Source organism: Thermobia domestica, chromosome 6 (genome assembly GCF_964235325.1).
Source record: "Thermobia domestica chromosome 6, izTheDome1.hap1.1, whole genome shotgun sequence".
Lineage (NCBI taxonomy): Eukaryota > Metazoa > Arthropoda > Insecta > Zygentoma > Lepismatidae > Thermobia > Thermobia domestica.
In genome coordinates this window covers 101243139-101263462 of record NC_137459.1, presented here as the reverse complement: position 1 = coordinate 101263462, position 20324 = coordinate 101243139, and the positions used below count along the sequence as shown (strand labels likewise).

The 20324-nt window shown below is 35.1% G+C and overlaps 1 protein-coding gene across 1 annotated transcript in view; it reads left to right on the top strand.

The window, feature by feature from the left end:
- The window catches only part of LOC145688131 (post-GPI attachment to proteins factor 6-like), an 89724-nt gene extending 69674 nt beyond the window's left edge, over nucleotides 1-20050 (top strand). Inside the window, exons 10-13 of the mRNA XM_081761918.1 lie at nucleotides 4813-5045; nucleotides 7067-7261; nucleotides 8522-8668; nucleotides 11930-20050. Coding sequence (XP_081618044.1) covers nucleotides 4813-5045; nucleotides 7067-7261; nucleotides 8522-8668; nucleotides 11930-12130 — 776 coding nt within the window. The 3' untranslated portion in view covers nucleotides 12131-20050. The remainder of the gene's footprint in view (nucleotides 1-4812; nucleotides 5046-7066; nucleotides 7262-8521; nucleotides 8669-11929) is intronic.
- Nucleotides 20051-20324: the final 274 nt, after the last annotated feature.

Below are 20324 nucleotides of genomic sequence, written 5' to 3'. Positions count from 1 at the left end.
TTAGTATTGCTACAACATGCCTATTATTCTAATTACTGTTGTAAATTTTATTGTGTGTAAAACATATTTTGTATGAGCTCCCAGTGGATTTCCTTTAACGAAATGTCAGATACTTAAAAAGAAATTTCTTAGAGTATGTATGTGAAGCTCAACAATGAAGGTTTTTTTTTTTTTTTTTTAAATCCTGATAGATCGACCTCAGAAAAGTACAAAAACATTGGAAAATAGAAACTAAAAAAGAATGTAAAGCTGTAGGTAGTCTGGCTCGTCATATATATATATATATATATATATATATATATATATACGTATCATATATAAGCGGTTCCGGATTTAGGTTTGATGGAGCCCTAAGCTATTGAAAGGGACACTGTATACGTCAAGCTTTGTTTTTCAGCAACGAAATGTCTCCGTTTTTTAGGTTTGAATATGTGCTATACGCTAATTTATGGACCTAAATTATATCTTCAAGATTATAATGGATATCTAAATGCAAACAAGGGCCCAGGGCTGGGAAACGGGGGCTCCATTATAAGCGGGGATGAATAACAGGCGCCTCATTACAAGTAAAGCTGAGAAATAGAACCCTATTAGTTGATTCATAAAAGCCTAGTATATAGCAATACAAAACACCTTTGTTGTATGTGCGTCTTATTTGATTTTTCTTTTTATTTGGAAATTACATTACAGTCAGTTTTTCTTTAAATTTTTTGGGCCCCCAAGCGAGTGAGGCCCAAAGCTATAGCTTGTATAGCTTATACGTAAATCCGGTACTGTATATATGAAAAACCGAATTGAGTGTTCTAGGATGAGGTTGGTATAGATAGTTAAAACCAGGGATGTGGTGTGCGAATACTATAAAATTGCATCCTTGGTTTTGTCTGTATCTACCCCGGTATACGGACAAAATCTCACGGCCAAAACTTCGCCGCCCAAAATCCTATGGTCCAAAATCTTGCGTTGCCGAAATCTCGCCGCCCAAAACTTCGCGTGACCAAAATATCGCGGGCCAAAATCTCGTACGGATAAAACCAAGCCATAACGATATATATTTGAGTTGTTTTAGGTCAAAATAATAATCATAATAATAGTAAGAAGTAGTAGTCCGAAAATGCTTAACTTAGAAATTAGAAGTGAAAAAGTTGACAGTTCAAGTTGAATGTGTCTGTATATAGTCGTAAAATAAACCCAAATTAGAAGAAACTTATCAATCGATTCTATCTATATATTAAAATGCTAGATTTATATGTTTTTCTCCAAAAAAGAGTTTATATGTTTGTCTCCAATCCTTTCGACAATGAGATCTCGAAAATCACAAGTGCTAAAAACGTGCCGTTTTCGCTGGTCGATTCCAAATTTTGTGTAAATTGTCCAGTTCTAATTGAATATTTTTTTATTTTAAAAATATGACCTTTATTTCGTTATTACATATTTTAGGGGTACACTGAAAGTGTTGAAATTTTAAAAAAAGCAGCATATCCTATGAGCTATACATTCCAACACCACATAGTTGTGCACAGGGCTTGTATATCTCTCAGGCGTTTGTTTCATGGCCAAATGATAATGAAAAACGGAGGATAGCCAGTTCTCCAGGCTAAGATGAATCTTTATTGTTTGGAGTGTTTTGCCCAATGAACACCGTAAGACACTGACACTGGAATTATAATTAACTGTGTACGTAATGTATTTGCTTACTACATACTGCATGCAAGAAGAAAGAAAACAGTGATTATACATGAATTAGAAACTCCAATCGGAAGTAGGCTCAAATCTTGCAAACGGTAAGAGATATTGAAAAAAATAATCGAAAAAATATCTGCCCTTTATCGTACCCCTTGCCGATTTTTATCAAGACGTCTTTCACTTGTGTCTGTAAAGGGACATGTACAGATGTTATGAGGAAAGACAAGGAGATTCATGCTCATATGTGAATGATGCGCTTTCAATAAAATTATTTGGGAAGTGGGTGCTGTAAGTCCCACTGTGGGTTCAAAATTTGTGCCAAATATGTAATATATCACTAAGTTAAGAAGATGAAACTCGAAATTTCGGCTTTCGATGGGGAAGGGGAATTTTTTTAATATTTTTTTAACCACATTCAAATTGATGTGTCATCACCACCGGAAAGAGCTGAACTATTTGGTGTACGTTAATGAAATTTAATTGTATATACTATTTATAGTCTATATACGTACAGCGATAGTTTGAACATTCTATACTGAAGAAATCCCTATGGTGAAATTTCATCCCACGACATTTTGGATGGCGAAGTTTTGTTCTAGGCGAGATTTCGCCTCGCAAAGTTTCAGTCACGCGAGATTGTGATCTGCAAATTTATGACTCCGAAATTTTTTAACTACATCATCTACCCCACCTTATAACACACACTTATTCTGTTTCTTTTAGATTTATTTTTACTTTTACTATAATTTATTTTGTTCTTTATGTTTTGTATTTTTAAGGAGCGAATTAAAAAATGAGCTCCACCTCCTCTTTGGCAATCATGTCCGTCTGTGATACGAAACTCGCAGTGGCGGAAATGTGGTAGACTCACCGCTGAGTATCCTATTATTATGTACATTGTATTCTAGTATTACGTGCATATTAATTTCTGGCAATTTCTATTGTTGGTAACGTTTACTGTGTTGTGGCTTTTAAATGTATTGTTGGTGCTGTTGTTACCATGGCAACGAGGGTTCGTCAGTTATTAATGATCCTTTAGGCTCACTTCTGATTAGATATCCTATTATTATGCGAATGATGATACATAAGAATCTCTGCTGCAGAAAAAAAAAATCGTAAGTAGGATCTCCGTCATGTTGCTTTGTAGCCGTTATATACCTTCTTTCTTTTGGAACTAGGGAAGCAGACAGGTTAGTTCTTACCGACAGTTCATTATCACTTGTAACATTGAATAAAGGAAACTTATCCAAGCAATCGGTCATATTTCAGATTGCGAGTGTGAAATATTATGTATGTTGATACTAACTTAAACACGAATTAGGTGGCGTAGGCGCCAAAATTCCTGCGTTCAAACCATGGGTACGCGATATGGGTTTTGTGATGAATAAACACCGAGTAGGTGGGTTTTCTCGGGGTTCCTTCGTTTCTCCCCCTGTGCATTCCTTTCGTTCTTATATCATTAACTCAGTAATTACTATCTCGTTTGTGAGACGTTAAATTAATGCTGTAATGTGAACTATAAATATGAAACAACTAATTGTCGTGTGAAACGATGAATTTACAGTGACTTCTTTCACCTGTTTAAATAACGTTCCGGGACAAGATTTTGTTTTCATCAGGAATAAGCTGTCCTCTGCTCGTTTTCTGTTGTGGAAATTACTTCGCGATAATATTCGTAGCTGGAAAACAGAATTTTTCAAATATTCAAATGTGCGAACATAATTGTTAATATAAAGTAATAAAGGCATTATTACAAGAAATTCCAAATGATTTTGATTTTGAATTTAGCGTTCCTTTTAGCAGCAAGGTTGTGTGAGACGTGGACCTACAGCGGATAAATTAGACGTAGGTGGTGGTGTGAGTGTGTAGTACAAGTAGCATCATTGCGCGCAGACGTGACTGTGAGAGATCGTAGGAGTTTATCCAAGGACGCATAATTGGGAACTGGGGGTGTGGTGAAAGCCATCCCACCATCAGTACTGTGTTACGTGTACCGTTAGCAACGGTTAGCAAGATTATAGTACTGTTGAAACAGGATGGAAATATGCGTAGAGACAAGATCGGAGCGACCGGGGACTAATGCCACGCTTCAAAAATGCGGACGTTAGAAGTGCAGGATCCAATCATCCAAATCTGTCGGTGATATCACAGCTGAGATTGACAGATCAGCATGAACCATCCAACTATATTTGCGTAGTGTGAGAATGTACCGACGAGCCGGCCAAAAAGAAGCCTCTACTTATCAAATCACAAATTACATAGACAAAATTAGCCTATCTCACGTGCAGCAAGGTACAACACTGTTAGAACCATATCACAATCTCCAACCATAGCCGATTTTGCCAATTCTATGGCAGTGGTTGACAATGGGTGTGGAAGCAGTCGACAGATCACGATTCACCACAGTTCATTCTGCGGTGAAATATAGCGGCGAAAGTGTCATATGTGTGAGATGCAATTTGAAAAAAAGATATCGGAGTAACTTATTTTGTATGATAGGCACATTTATGCTGCGAAATACATTGAGATATTGCAATATGGATGGCTACCATTTTTTGAAACAGGTTGGTTATCGTGGGATGCTACATAATTTGTGAAAGATGGGGTACCGTGTCAAAGCGGAAAGTTAACCATTCACCGAAAGAGTCAAAGTTCAAACTTTTCTGTGACCAGGACAATCCTCGGATATGAATCCTAGAATTTGCTTTACATCTCCTACAGCTAAAATTGTACAAACTGTCTCACAGAACAGTATTTTGTGATGAATGGTACCACCTGCCACAGGATATCATCGAGGATTACCTGGATTCCATATAATGTGCTGCTTTATGTTGCTTTATGTGCTGCCAAGGAGACTCCACTACGTACTAAATCCAGCATTAGAAATGATTCCTTCAGAGAACTGCTATGTACAGTGCCTACAGGTTCATTTTTGAGGTGTCTATTTACTTATGTCTAGGTAATATATAAATGTATGTTCTGCATGTTTTGTCGATAGATACCAAATATTGGTTTCTAATGTACGATTTTTTTTCTTTCTTTTGTGTTTAATCTCGTTAGTCTTAATTTCGTTAGAAAAGTTACTTTTGTCATGTACTATATACTTTCAATTTTTTTTTTTTTTTCCAGGCTATCGAGGTTGGGGTTGTACAGATGGAAGCCAGGCCCGACCTGAAGGAGTTTTGCTTCTGACTACGTTGCTCCTAACTCTCAGCAATCTCTTCTTTCTGCCTGCTGTGTTGTTGGCACTTCGAAGGCTATTGATAACGGAAGCTTTAGTTTACTTGGCCACAATGATATTTTCTATATTTTATCATGCTTGTGACGAAGATTTTTATAGTTATTGCGTCACCAAATATGAGGTTTGTTTAATGTATTTATTTCAACTTTTTTTTAATTATTGTCCATGTATTAGTGATTTTAATATTTTTTTAATAGTAATTTTTTGGCTTAATCGAGAAATCATTACTCTTTTTGAGTTCTGCCAGTATGTTCTCTTTTATGCGTTTTAAAAGTTTCAGCAATAATGGACATTATCATTGTATTGAAGGTCTAAAGCTTAAGGAGTAAGGCGTGCTCTTTACTCATAATAGTACGTTCTATTAAAAGCAGAAAAGGTTATAATATTTTTGTTTTTGAATTTTATCATGTGGTTCCATGTTTATGTAATGTTCCTTCACTTTAGGTAATATGATACTATTCATTTCTATGAGAAACGATGCAAATAAAATTATGCTCTTTTTCAATAATGAAACTTTTAAAATAATGTAGACATTCTATTCCTATCCAGAAGTTTCGACCTATGTGTGAGTCCAATCATGGAAAATCGGATTGCAGAGTAAGACAGGTAACAATAAGTTGAAACTTTATATTGCAAACTCCACATTACTCTTGATGGGTTCTCGAGTCGTCGAGCAACGAGTACTTTTACTGTATGTGAACCGGGATGAAATCATTATGTTCACACCTCCCGTCGAAGTATAGCTCTTGCCTCGTTCTGTAGTCTCGCTTCTAGAAAGAGAGCAAAAATCCAGTTAAATGAACGAGACGTCTTAGTATTGGGGTTTGCACTCTGTTTTTGTTTTCTAAAATCTGTCGAACTAAATATTAACCAAAACTAAGTAAACTCAACTTCAAGATATTCTTTGAAATCAAGATCTATGTTTAAAATTGTAATGGTATCAGAGGTAAATGACTTCATTATTTGGAAACGTCCATGGCGTCGCAAAACAGTTGGAAAAATTGTGCATCTTCTAAAGAGCATACACACTTTGAAGGAAATGTAATGTGTATTCTTTTACTGCTTAGTTTTATTCTTTCTGCAAAATGTATTTATTCTGAAGTCTTCAAAATTAATTCGTATGTATCAAGCAACACTGAATAGAGACAAAGGAATTCTGAAGCATGCATGGGAAACATAGTTAGAAATTAGTTAAGCACACACACGCGTAATATGCAGATGGTTATGAAAATAATACATACACCTGGAGTTGAAAACATGTTAGATGTCTGACGTGAGTTGACAACGGTCAGGTTGTGATCGGAACGCTGGGCTGTTGATGAGGAGTTACGGGAAACTTCGTAGTAGTGAGAAGCAGTAGAACGGCAGTGTGCCGTCAACTAAGCAGGCAGAGCTCTCTGATTTGCAAAGAGGGCAGAATATTTCCGCTCGCTTTATATGATAAGAACGTGACGAAAATGGCAAGTTTGATGGGTGTTTTGGTAGGGCAAGGTGATGACGGCCTACGGAAATCACGGAAAAACTACATTGGCGAAGAGAAACAGTGGTCGGAAGAAAACTCTCAGTGAGAATGTCCCGCCAAGCATTAAAGTAGATTGTTACTCAGAAATATCGTGTGACTTCGGGGTAAGTGACGAATTAACTCAAGCAGCTCTCCCACAGCCTGTGTCGACAATCACAGTCCGTCCCGAGTTACATGACATAGACGCACGGGATCGGGTTGCACGGGTGAAACCGCTGATAAGGGGCCATCACCATTTAGCAAGACGCCAATAGTACCGCGAAGATGAAATATGGTCCGCCGATGACTGGAAACGTGATATGTAAAACCCGGAATTAATGGTAAAATGCCGTAAATGCCATATATATTACAGTTTTCCTGATTTTTCAGGAAGGTGGGGACATCATGGCTCAGTGGTAGACCGCTTATCTCTGGTGCGTGAGGGTCCTGCTTCGATCCCCGGCCAAGTAAGTTTCTGGTGGACAACATCGTGTCCGTGAGTTTTCTCGGGATACTCCTGTTTCCTTCCATATTCTTCATTTCTACATCCCAGTTGCTTCATTTCCGTGTAAGAAAATAATATGATAATGAGTGTTAACTAATAGTAGTAATAATTAAAATGGTTCCGATTTTTTTTACAGGTTTTGCAGTTCTGTGATTTCTTCTGTTCCATCCTAGCCTTCTGGGTGACCTTAATAGCGATTGCTGGTATTCCTTCTCACTTGACATCAACATTTCATATGATAGGTGTTCTCATAATTGCTGTTGGTGTGGAATATAATCGTACTGGTCTCCTCGTGTTTGTGATACCATTTGGATTAGGAGTTCTAATTCCTGTAAGTATATGTGTTATATATTTTCCCAGTACAATATTCGCGAATACTAAGCGATATTATAGTGTTCCAGCTTTAACATTGTTTGGTTGGAAGGAAAAGTAGCTCATTTAGGAGTCAATATTCTACAATATTGTATACTTTAAACTACAATCTCAATTTAGAATATATTCCGAAGGATGGGGAAAGTGCTCTACTTCTATGGTTGTAGGTCTGATATTAAAAGGATGTTGAATTTTGATCTAATAAAGCGAACAAACAAAGAAAAGGGTAAAACTTTTTTAACGAGTATATGTTTTACGGTTAATCTATACATCGGAAAGTTGTGTTACAGATGTTAAATCTCAAGTCATTCCTCCAAATACCTATTGTAAATACTTTCAACGGCGTCTCTGATCTATCTGACGAGTGCTTAATATGTAATATTCAGAGTCATAGGAATTTCGTGCATAACGCGGTTTATTGGTTAACTGCTATGCAGAACTGTGTAATTCGAGGTCCATTTACAATGAATTTAAATTGAATTTGCTCATCACAAAAATTTACGATAATAAAAAATAATAAAAATTTGCATGGTAATCCTATTGTCAGTGTTTAAATATTCTTCTAAATTTTTTTCCTATTTAGGTGGGTTCGGCTTTTCGGATTGCTGTTCTCCACCTGTTTCTATCTTGTATCACATCTACTGTGACATCACACACTACCGTATCGTTCTTCACACAGTCTCTCCGCTTCTTCTTTGATGGGGCACGCGTTCGTTTTCCATTTAGTTCTGTTGCCTCCAATCGGTGAGCTACGTTCTCCCAAGGTCTTCGTACATGTCCAAACCATCGAAGTGTACTTCCTTGTAATTTTTCTACTACTGATCTTACCTTTACTATTTCTCGGATCACTTCATTCTTAATTTCGTTCTTTTGCATCACTTCACACATCCACTGCAGGATCTTCATCTCCACAGCTTGCAACTTCTGTTCCTCTCTCTGCTTCATCGTCCAACATTCTGCTCCATATAATATGACAGATCTTATGACTGTTTTATAGACTTTTCCTTTAAGGCGTGTTGGTACCCTATGGTACTCCTGCCGCTTCTCTCCATTTTGCTCAACCGCTGCTAATTTTACTGTTTACATATATGTAATAATAAAAATCACATTATGTAAGATGTTTCTGTATATTGGTGTATATCCATGTATTGCACACGTCAAAATTGAAATATATATTAATAATATAGTAAAAAAGTCTCATATTTTTTCTTAATTTCAGATTTTGTCCTGGTGTCTACGATGCTGTCGTCAACAGGGATGCATTCCCATAAAATATTCTGTTCTGGTACTGTTGTTTCCGGGAATAGCATTAGCTGCAACAGGACTAATCTTGTTCGCTTTCATTGAAACGGAAGCCAATTATTTAGTAAGTACCAACTAGTCTGTTATATAGTGGTAAAATATGGTAGCCAGTTTTTCTTTTTTTTTCTTCACCTTAATTCAAATTATAAGGTTTCGGACTCATTTCCGTTATAACTAATCTTGGAGCGTGGTATCAAATTATATTGATATTTTATGAATCCAGTTGATTTATGGTGGATTTTATTTCCTTTGCTTTGTCAAAGCATCCTAACATGTGTATGAATATACAAATTTCAGTCTCCTCTTTCATTACATTTTTATTTATTTATTTATTTATTTATCCCGGGCCTTTCCTCACCTAATTTCTTGTCTTTGCACAACCATTCATATTTCATTGTTTCATATATTTCTTGGTCTTTCTCGTGGCATTTTCTCATTTTCTTGTGTAAAAATTTCCTGGGTAAACGTTCGTCTTTTATTCTTTCCCACAACCAGACTACCGTAACAAAGTTTTTTTTTCTTTATTTCTTTCTCGAACATTCTTTTGGTTGAATGTATTCCGATGGTATCATTTCTTATTCTTTCTGATGGTAAACTCGAAGAAAATGTAGTTTTGTACGGTTATAGACCATCAGAACATGGCCGCCTATAGTTAAGGAGGGAAGGGGCCGGAGTTAACACTCAAATAAAGGAATGACAGGCGCTCAGAGGTCCCAGACGGAAAGACCAACAAAAAGTGGTTCTTGAGAATTTGCGCTTGCAACTGAACGATAACCTAAGGAATAGACAAATGATGTGTACCATGTATTCCTATTATTTGTACAGGTAGGCGTATATATTGAAGACACATCCAAAAGTCACCCATGTATAGCTTTCTTAGGAGAGGTGGTTGTGATGCAACCTGTGGTTTGTAATTGTACAAGGCAACCAAAAAAGTTCTTGCCGTTCTAGAGCAGTGATAAAGAACAATACAGTAAACGGTACGTACCTTTAAGTTTCGAAGTAATCTCTGTCAGCATCCAACATCTTTCGCCAACGTTCCGGGTGCTACACAATACCCTGGTGATAAAACTCGGCGATCGTGGATGCAAAGAAATTCGTAAGTGTGTTCCACAGGTCTCCCTCATTTGCGAAGGTTCTCCCACAAAGGTGGTTGTCGTGGGAATGAAACTGGTGGTAATCTGTTGCCGCAATGCCCCGTTAATATGGCGCATGGCACATTATCTCCCAGCTAAGTTGCTGAAGGACCTCAAAGACATGTTCAGGTGCCAAATAAGCAAGGACAAACAGGCTGTCACTCGTTGTTCCTTTTTGACTGCTGACAATGTGTGTGGTACCCACTTGCTTAACTTGTATGACTTCCCTATTCCTACAGGTGCAGTCTGATTGTTTCAGAGGAAACATGGAACTTTTTTGCAAGTTCATCACACGTTAGATCACTGTTCTCTCCGATGGCTGCTTCAGGGTCTCGTCATCCAACACATGTGGTCGTCCACTGCGAGGTTCATCCGAAAAGCTCACATCTCCCGAACGGAATTTATAGAACCAATGCCTGGCGGTGTGTTCGTTCACGGCATTCTCCTCAAATTCCTGGCTTATGTGGCACCTGATAGGCTCACTAAAGTCATACAACAAACACACGCGAACAAGGTGGTTCGATACCTTGATTTCTTTTCGACACTGGACGAGTGCGCAATGTACCTGTATCACTGAAGGTGGATGGTCAGGCTAACTCCCGATCGCTTGGTAGGCACGTGTGTCATTTCGTTCCCTCTCTGTGAGTGCATGATTAACGAGACTTCAAATACGAGAACTTTCTTGGTTACCTTGTATTAGCAATATTGGTCTGAAGTTTTGGCGCTGATGCGTGTTAACAGAATAATGGACCGATGGGTTAGAAGGTAAAAAAGTCAGAATTAGATTTCTAAAAATGAAACGTCAGTGTTAAATGGTGATATAATGTGTCATTCTTCTAAATAACGATCTCACGAAGTAAAATACGGTGTGTTCATAAATTCTGATGTAAAACAATGTGTTAATGAGAAGTGAATTCAACTGTAACCTTTGGCCCTAGCATGTCATCTGTAAGCATTGTTGGAATTCCTTTCTACTGTTGTTATAGATTAGTGTCCCGTGCCAACACCAAGGTTCTCATACACGTGGGCGTACATAAACCGAACCACCGTAATAAATTTCTTCTCTCCCGGCGGGTTCCGCTCTGCGAAACAAGGGCAACAACTTTGCTATCGTTTTCCCTGCTCAACGACAAATGTCGCAATAGATAAGTGGTACACTACAAACATAGTGACTTTGTGTCGTCAACGACATAACAGTGATAGTTGAGTACTTGAAATGAGTCTTAGATAAGAAGGTGCAATGAATAGTTTGAAACCAAGAAGTGGCTAGCTACTTCTCAGACAAGGATAAAAACTTCTTTCTCTGTAGAAATTTTATCACAATGTATGGAGTATGTTTCGTATATGATCTTCAACTTAATCTCATCTTGCTTGAAGTAGCAACGTAGCAGAATACCTTCTAATGTTGGCATGACATCACAGTCTGCCATCTGAAGAGAACATTTTACTGCAGAATTAACTTAAATGTAACCTTAAGTGACATTCATTTTGTTTAATCTTTGGTCGCTCGTATGTAGTAAAATTATCAGCGCTCACGTGGTAGGGTTTTAAACCGCCTTCGCGTTTTTAGTAATCGTTGCAACTCAGTATCACAAATCACTATTAATTTAATCAAAAAACACATACACATGTATATATCAACTAAACCCCTTTTTCCCGACAAGCTGGTCCAGTGCATAGGGATTAGGCGCTTTTATTTATTTATTTAATTATTTTGAGAGAACGGTTCGGCCGCTCATGTGAACACCTGAATTTTAAAAGCACACACACACACAAGTTTCACAATAATGTTCATAAAATCGTGGGGCTGCCATATATGTAATTCAATGAAATAGTTCAACTGGAAAAATGTGAAATGGACGCTCTAGTACTTTGTGGCTGGCGATATTATTGGACTTTTTTAAAAATAAAATTGCCACTTCAAATATTGGTATAAACTTCATTTTGTACTAGGTCGATAAAGACCAACGAAATCATGTTTCGAAAATAGATTAGAACTTAGTTTCTTATCTACGTAAAGATTACTGAAGCTAAGCTAATAGTGATTCTTGTGTTGGAGATAAGGAATATAACAACTATGCGTTAACCCATTCTGAGGGTTGTAATTTTAGTGAGTTCTTTAAATTTTAATTTTAACAAGATTTTTGGAATGTTTTAATTATTTCTTCTTGTTACTTTTCACATTTCAGTATGTGCATAGTGCATGGCATATTGTAATGGCTCTGTCTCTTGTGTTCTTGCTTCCTAAACGGCCAGTTAAGCAAGAAGAAGGTAACAACTGTCAGAATTTGAATGAATCAGAACTCTTTGATGTTAATGACTACTACTCGACAAGTCCAGTGTTTGTCGTTACGTCAGATTTAGACAACTTAATTACAACACAGTCGTGAAAGATATATGTTTTTATAGGGTAAGTAACTGTGTTGTATCATGACAAATTGTACTGATGTCCTATGTATTGATTGCGTAGATTGTATACACATCTTGCAACATAGAAAGTTGTACTCTCGTTATATATGTACTGGCAAATATGTGGTGTCATATGTTAATATTTGTGATTGATCCAAGTTTGGAGTGATCTTCTTGTCAGACAATTATTGTGGTAATATCTGGAAAAGAAGTAGTTGCAGGTTTGTGAATTGTGTTGTATACAGACATTCCATCGATTGAAATTCCTAGCAGTAAATGTGTTCAAACGTGTGATAATATTACCTGAAAATTTGAAATACCATTTATATAAAATTTCAAACATTTTTAGGATTATATCCATTGTAATCCAATCCATGTCCATTCTGATGTTTGTATGCGTGGTGCAGGTGTGTATGTGTGTGAGTACGTGTCTTGTTCGTGTGCAAGTGAAGAAATGGCAGACATCATATGTACATTTAAAGTATTTAATTATTCAGTATGTATCTGCCTTTTTTTTTTTTTTTTTTTTTTTTTTTTTTTTGAAAAGAATCGATTTTTAGAGTAGAAAATGCACTATGCAATGCAAATGCCCTAGGAGGCAACAATGATGGTAAACATTGCTCTGTCTTTTCGTCTACAGTAGAATTGTGTATTTTAAAAAGAATAATGATTTTGGTTAAAATCACTATTTGTAAATCGGCTATACAAATTGTATCTGTTGGACTAAATAACCATCATAACCCATGCGGACCATGTTCACTTTGTGCTATGTTGATATGTGCCTTTTGCTTAGGACCATTTTACAGGATGTCAGCTATCAATTTAAATGGTAATAAATGGCACTGGTTCAAAGATGTATATTTTCAACATGTTTGACTTTTTTCACGGAATGAGATCCTGTAGTATTTCCGTAAATTTGTGTAACTTCAAACGGTGTTTGTAGAAGCATGGTACTAATAATGTAATTCTTAAAAAGGACAATAGTCTATATTAAATTGTAACATACTATATATATATATACACTGGGTGTATTAAAAGTCTGGAGCCATAGACCAACTTCATTATGAGTAAAAATTCGAAAAAATGGAAAGATAGGAAAATTCTTGGAAATAAGTGGTCTTCAATGTAAATTAGTGGAATTTTTCCAGTCGCAGCCGTGTGGGTTCCACATTGGTAAGGCGCCCTGTATTAAATGAAAAAGCAGTTGCCAGTTCAGCATATTATTTCCTTGAGTCCTCACAATATGAACAATACAGCGTTGTTATGAAACGGATTTGAGGTGTTTAGATTTCCTCACACAACAGTGTGCACGTTCACCTTGTCATTTTTGCGTGGCCTTACGTTCACTTCAGTTTGTTGAACTGGCAACAAACGTTACTTTTCCATTTAACATTAGGCACCTTACCAGTGTGGAGCCCAAACGGCTGGTGCGACTGGAAAAATTCGACCATTTTTTCGAACAGCTTTCCTTTATTTCCATTTTGTTCTTTCATTATTCGTAACGAAATTGGCCTATAACCCCGGATTTTGACATCTCATATATATATATAAAATATGGTGTTCCATAACTCTGGTTCCATCCTCAGAAAAACAATTGATTTTACTGAAAACTATCGAAACCTATATTCAATTAATTTGAACTAACAAATTTTGGTTAGAGACGTCAGGCCAGAGGCAACTTCAAAAAATTTGTAATGGCAATAGAGTGATATACCGTTTGCAAAGTTACAACACGCCATTTTTATAAATAGCACATATATAAGTGGCCTCTATTCAAAGTTCCGGACAAGCAAATTTCAGATACTGATCTACAAATACACCATTTTGGGCAGGGGCCACATACAGACGTTGTAGGCATTCAAAAATATTGTTCCCGCAGAATTTTGAATTGGCATACTAGGCTACTCTCTGTCTCTCTCTAGCGGTTCCCCTGGCCGAATTTCTTTTAGCTTAAAACGTCCCTTCTAATTAATCAAGTAAGCGTTTTTGATTTATTTATTATTATTTTTTTTCATATTTTGATTATGTGGGAATATATTGAGGGTGAATTCAGAATTAATTTTAGGACAATTTCTGAAATTTCCGCCATTTTTAATGATCACCTTGATATTGTGACATTTCAAACGACATATTACTCAACCTTCTTCGCTAATTACAATTTTTATATCTCCCTTGACCTAATGTGGTTAGCTCAAAATGTCAACTCCTGAGATTAATGGAATACACGCGTGTACAGTTCTCATTAGTATTAGTTATTTCTAAGATAGAAGCGGTACCCAGAGTTATGGGACACTCAATGTATACACAATATATATATGTGAGGTGTGTGTGTGTAGGTTTGAGTATGTGTATGTATTAACAATAATAATTTTGCATTTCTTGCTTTCGTTCAATGCGCAAAGCATGTCTCAACATACTTTATCCCTTTGTATATGGTGTGAATGGAAACGTTCGTTATTTTTCTGTGTTAAGTTTGTTATATTTTATTTGTTTCTATTGTCTGTTTGTTACCCAACATGAGAATTAGATCGGCCTGAAGTGATGGGGTGAAAAAGTAAAAGCTTAAGTTTTGATTCTGATAGAACTCCAAATTTAAGTAGAAAATGATGTAGCGTTTGTAATTTCATTGCATTAATAATTAGTCACATATATGTAACTTGAAACGCGATACAAAGGAGAAAAAAAGAAATACTTTCAAAGGCATGTTGAATATGTGTTGAGGCAGGTTTTATTTATGGGAAATTTAGAGTCATATTGCTTTTCTTTGGTAAATGCGATGTCCGAATGCTTGTAATGAATTTATTAAACTACAATGGTAACATTGATTGATTTGTCAACTAAGCATTGTATGGCTATAACGCACAACGTAACAGGATGATAGACACTAGTAATTCAGAATTTGAGTGTGAACTTAATGACAACTGTACTAATTCTTGCAAAATAAGGAATATAAATTCGACTGTAGGGTAAGAAAATTCTGTCTTGACTTTGGTACAGTGACAGTGACAGTGATACCAACAGTGATCGAAAGGTAAGAACGATAAATTTGATCTCAAAGGTCAGTAGTATAAGTCTGTCTCTCACTGCAGTTAGAGTTGTACCACTCATTGCTAAAAGACGAAGATAAATTTTATAGTGGAAATCGATCATCTTTCTCAGAAAGCACTAACGGTTATTCAGTCCTCGTCAAAGAATGAAAAATAGTAATTTGATTGTATATGTTGAGTCTGTTCAGAAGTGTGAAAGTTGAATCAACAAAATGTGAAAGTAATATGATGATAAAGAACGGTAATCGAACTTTATCATCAGCACTGCTTAAGCAAGATAATAATTCGAACAAATTAAATAGGTAATTCTTAATGTGTCTCTTGTGCCATATTTGATGATATTATATTCAGCTAATATTCTTTTAATGGAATAAATATTTGCGTTTTTCAAGGCTGCTCTAGCCTAAAGTTTTCTGCCAATCAGATGTAGTTTCTTAGCTGCCTACCTTCCAAGTATGGTACTACCGTGTAGATTTTCTTGGTATCAAAACATTTAGCTATATAACTTGTATACCTACTAAGAAATTTTCATGCATAGGTGATTTTTCACAGTTATACAGGGAATAAAGTAGCTGTATAATATTCATATATTGTATTCAATAATTGCTACGAATTTATTCGATAAATGTTAAAAAGTACCGGTATCAAGTTTAACATGCATGTACGTAGAGTTTGGACGTACGCATGTTTAATACTTACGTGTAGTTTTTGCATAAAGAATATTCTCTGTTACGTAAATTGTATTTCTCTCTAGCAAAAAATAATGTTTTTAATCTTATTCTGGGAAATAAACAGTTATATGTTTCTTTTATAATGCGTGCCCAATCTTGCTGTGAGGAAAAAAATAATTCTACTATATAGAATGCTTTCGAAATTTAGCATGTCCTAGTAGCTTGCACACTCGCCTTCGATAATCATGGTTCCAAGCGTGCTACTCGGTGAAGGTTCAGCATGTCGGTGTTAACCCACTGCCTTGGGAATAAGTGCGAAATTACGTGAATAAAGATGTAGCAAACTGAAGGTCAATAAAGCTAGAAATAATGGTGTTCGGAATCAAAGTACTGACCTTTGGTTATTCATCATTCATTTAAGTGTACATGATTTGACACGCCAGAACCCTTCACTGTTCACAATGTCAATTTTATATTAAATAATTTTGTGCGGTTAAACATTTTGTCTTCAAAACTATAAGCACAGTTCCCTGTTTTTTCATCAAGAGTGTGTTCTACCATTGCCTACCTTCCATAACGACACAAATCATGCAAATATGTTTCTATATGTTCGTGCTTCGTTAGTAAAAGCGAAGGGAGAGGTTCGTTTTACAGAATGATCAAATTGTTTTTTTCTATTCATCCAATGTATATAGTTCAGTTTCAGAGCATGAAGCAAATTTGTGCTATTTTATTGTTGGAATATTTTGTATTCTGTTCAAGAGATAGTTCCAGAACATAGTAAGACAACTGTCATTTGTTAAATTTATATGTATCACTTTCACATCATGTATTCAATCCATTTGTAAAATATTCCACAGTAGTACATTACTTAAATTAATCGACAGGCAGTCTACCTCATTGCTAGCTGTTGAATATTACTATCACAGATTTTCATATACATGTAATTTATATATTTAAAAAAAAAGAAAGAAAACACTTTCTTATAATCTTCTTTGTAACTTAAACTGATTGTAAAAGGTGGAAAATCATTGATAGAACCGTACTTGAAAGGTAGCCATTTTACAAATTTCACTGTTTGTTTCTAAGTCAAAATAAGTTCAGTATTATTCTTCTATGGTTTCTATAGAGCTATATGGACTGTACGATATTTTAAGTAGCCAACAAGCAGAAGATAACCTAAGTTACTAAAACATTGTAAAGTTCAAGATTTGCTTGAAATGGAATAACTTATGTCTATTTTAATTGTTTTTTTTTAAAAAAAAAAAGGGAAAAAAAGTATGTAACTTTAAAAGTCAGCTACAATTTTTCATCTAGATAGAGGATCTTTTTACCTTTTCTTAAGCCGAAATAACTTAATAATTTCGAAGTTAACGTCAAAATATAACAGAAGAAACGTGCTTTTTGAGACTATTTTACAGTTGCTATGATCACCCACTTATTTTGAAAAGTGTAGTATTCACACATATAGATGTTTAGATGCACAATGTGCGACAAAAGATCATTACCAGTCTTCAGGAGATGTTTAGGTCAAGTGAAAGAAAGAAAAAAAGTGGAAAAATACTTCTTTAAGAAGCATGTTTTCAAAGCTGTAAGCGTCGATAGTGCAGAATATCATTTTTTGAAGTATAATTTGCATCTAAATGTCCTTGTTTATGGTACCATACGTACATAACAAGAGTAAATCAATAGTTTAAATCCTTTGATACCCGGCCTTTCTTCTAAAAATACGTTGTGAAGTTCCCTTACAATTCTTCTATAATTTCTCAAACCACTTAAGTTAGGTCTTGGGGCACTGCGGCTTAGTGGTAGAGCGCCCAACTCTTGTTCGAGGATCCCTTGTTTGGTCCCAGACCATATAAGTTTATGGTGGACATTATGTCTCTAAGTTTTCCCCAGGCTATATCGTTTTCTTCCACATTCTCGTTTTACCTTCTTTAATAATCAATCTCTTTCAGTAGTTACCTGTTTCATTTAGCTTACAGCACATAAAGGTGTGGGCGTGCTAAGATTTAATTTCATTTTTTAAATTTAGGTCATAGTTCTCAAACTTAATATCACTCAAAAAAAATTTTCCTCACTTTCCATAGCTTTTAGCTCTGAAATGAAGCAATTTTCGACCTATGTTTGCTAGGCCTTTATTTATATTTATTTCATTTGACGTGTTGAATCAGCTTCCAGAGTTTAATGATATGTTATTTCACACCCTGTAAAAAGATAAATAATATACCCCTTTGTTCCAGCTGTACCTGCGAAAAATTATATAGTTTCAGAAAGAGATGTGTGTTCATTTTTAGATTTAGACATATAGTTTTTCTTGATATTGCATACTTTTCATTCTTAGTTGGCAATGAAAATGGTAATCTGAGGTAATCAAGTAATAAGATGATATGTGTATGCACTAACACTTTTGTTTACGATTTATCCGTGTATTTCAAATTATTAGATGGATTAAAGTGGTGTCATTGGGATTAGGATAAGTTTATGGTTACTTCATCGAAATATAAGTGTTGTGGCGTGAAATGTCAGGTTAGGTTTTATATTTATCAGAAACAATATCATATTTACCCTGGTTGACTGAACATTATAATAGGTGATGTGTTATTAAAAACATACTCGTCGAATTGTGTCATAAATAAAATCTGACAGTGAATGAAATATGTAGGAAACAACATCGAATTCAAAGAGTTTCGAAAAGAAGATACAAACTTGATACAATTTTTCATTAAGTTTTAGTACCATCATGATATTAGAAATGAAAGAAATAGTACAAGGCATGTAGTCAGTCGCAATCACACTTTTTGCTTGTATATTAAACTTTTTTTTTAAACCTTTTTTGTCAGTTTTACCTGCTATCAGATAGTTTAACACAGTACCACATAATATATAATGTATATTTATTTTTAAATTAACGTTTGTAATTTGAGATAGGCTGTGAATGTGGCTTTTTTGTCATAGAATATTTTAATTGTTATGTACACAATAAATCATAAGTGTTCTAGTCGCTAAATCACTACAGTGCGCGTTACTGTTAAAAGTCTGATTCCGTTTTTCTGTTGGTTTTTAATTTTGTCTGATATACTAACTTAAGTGAACTTACAAATAAAAGCAAGCATTAAAGCCTAGTAGGATCATGCTGTATATGTGTAATGAAGCCACAGTTATTTCTCATGCTCAGGAATTGCACAGGAGGAATATTGTATTGTACGGAGGCGTTAAAAACAATCGATTCTTACTCTTTCTTGTGCTTGTATTACATCATTTGTATTTTGTTTTCTTTCTTTAAGTTACTTTAAACTATTAATTGGTTCACTCATTGAGAAGGTATTGGGTAATATAATCTATAAGAGGTAATAGACTTAAATGTCACTGTACAGGCAGATGTGTGATTCATTGTATTTTCTGGTATATTCCTGTCAGTTTTAAGTGTACAAAGAGTGAGAACCCCTAACTGTGGAAACTTATGTTCCCACTTTTCGTTTTGTGTTACAATAATGCAAGTGTGATTGTGAGTGTGTGCATGTATGCTTACATTTTTGTAAAGATTTATGTATCTAGTCATTTTGTTGTTAGAACTTTTCACAAACTTGCGGCTTAGATTATTAAAGTGTTCGTGAATACATTAACGAAAACGATTTATGCTCCTATTATTTATGTGCAGGTATATTATGTTGTTGTATTTTAATTTCTTATAGTTACGATGGTAGTGCTTGTGTTTCGTTCCTATGTGTATTGTATTAGTAGAAGCGGTACACAAGAAAATATTCTGGTCTTTATTGTGTATTGTATTTCTCAGGGTCAAAGAAAGAGTGTAGTTTCTTTCTCTTTCTCTTTTGTTTTGAGTGAAATTAACATCAGAGAATGACGCTACTTTGTGTAGACGTTTTTTTTCAAATATCCTTTTTTATTATTGTATTAATTTCACTTGTATTTTTTTTAAACATTTTATTTTGTATAGAAATATTGTTTATATATTTTAATGCTTTATAATATAGTTACATATGTGTTTTTGTGTTGACAGCTGATTCTGTATCAAGGCTCTCAAGCGCATTTGAGTTTTTTTATGCCTATTGTGAAATATATAATGTTGGTAAAATTTAGTGTACATATTATATATATTACTAAATAGAAGATTTTTTTACAGCCACTGGCAAATAAAGAATTTTAATAAAATTAAATTTAATTGAATTTCGTATAAATCATTTCTTGGTTTATCGTCTACAAATGAACATCACTAACAGTCTACATTGATACGTTTTCGAAACAACAGCTCGAGGTGACGATAATAAATTCATCGGGTCTTGAGTACTTATACAATCCGTAAGAGTTCTACTTTATCAACATTCTGTTAGCATGGTTTGACTTCATAGCAAGAATAAGCTATTATAATTTCTGGTATTAATGAATAGTATCCTATCCTGATCAAGTGGCTAACGCTTGATCTTTCCGTTTATGCC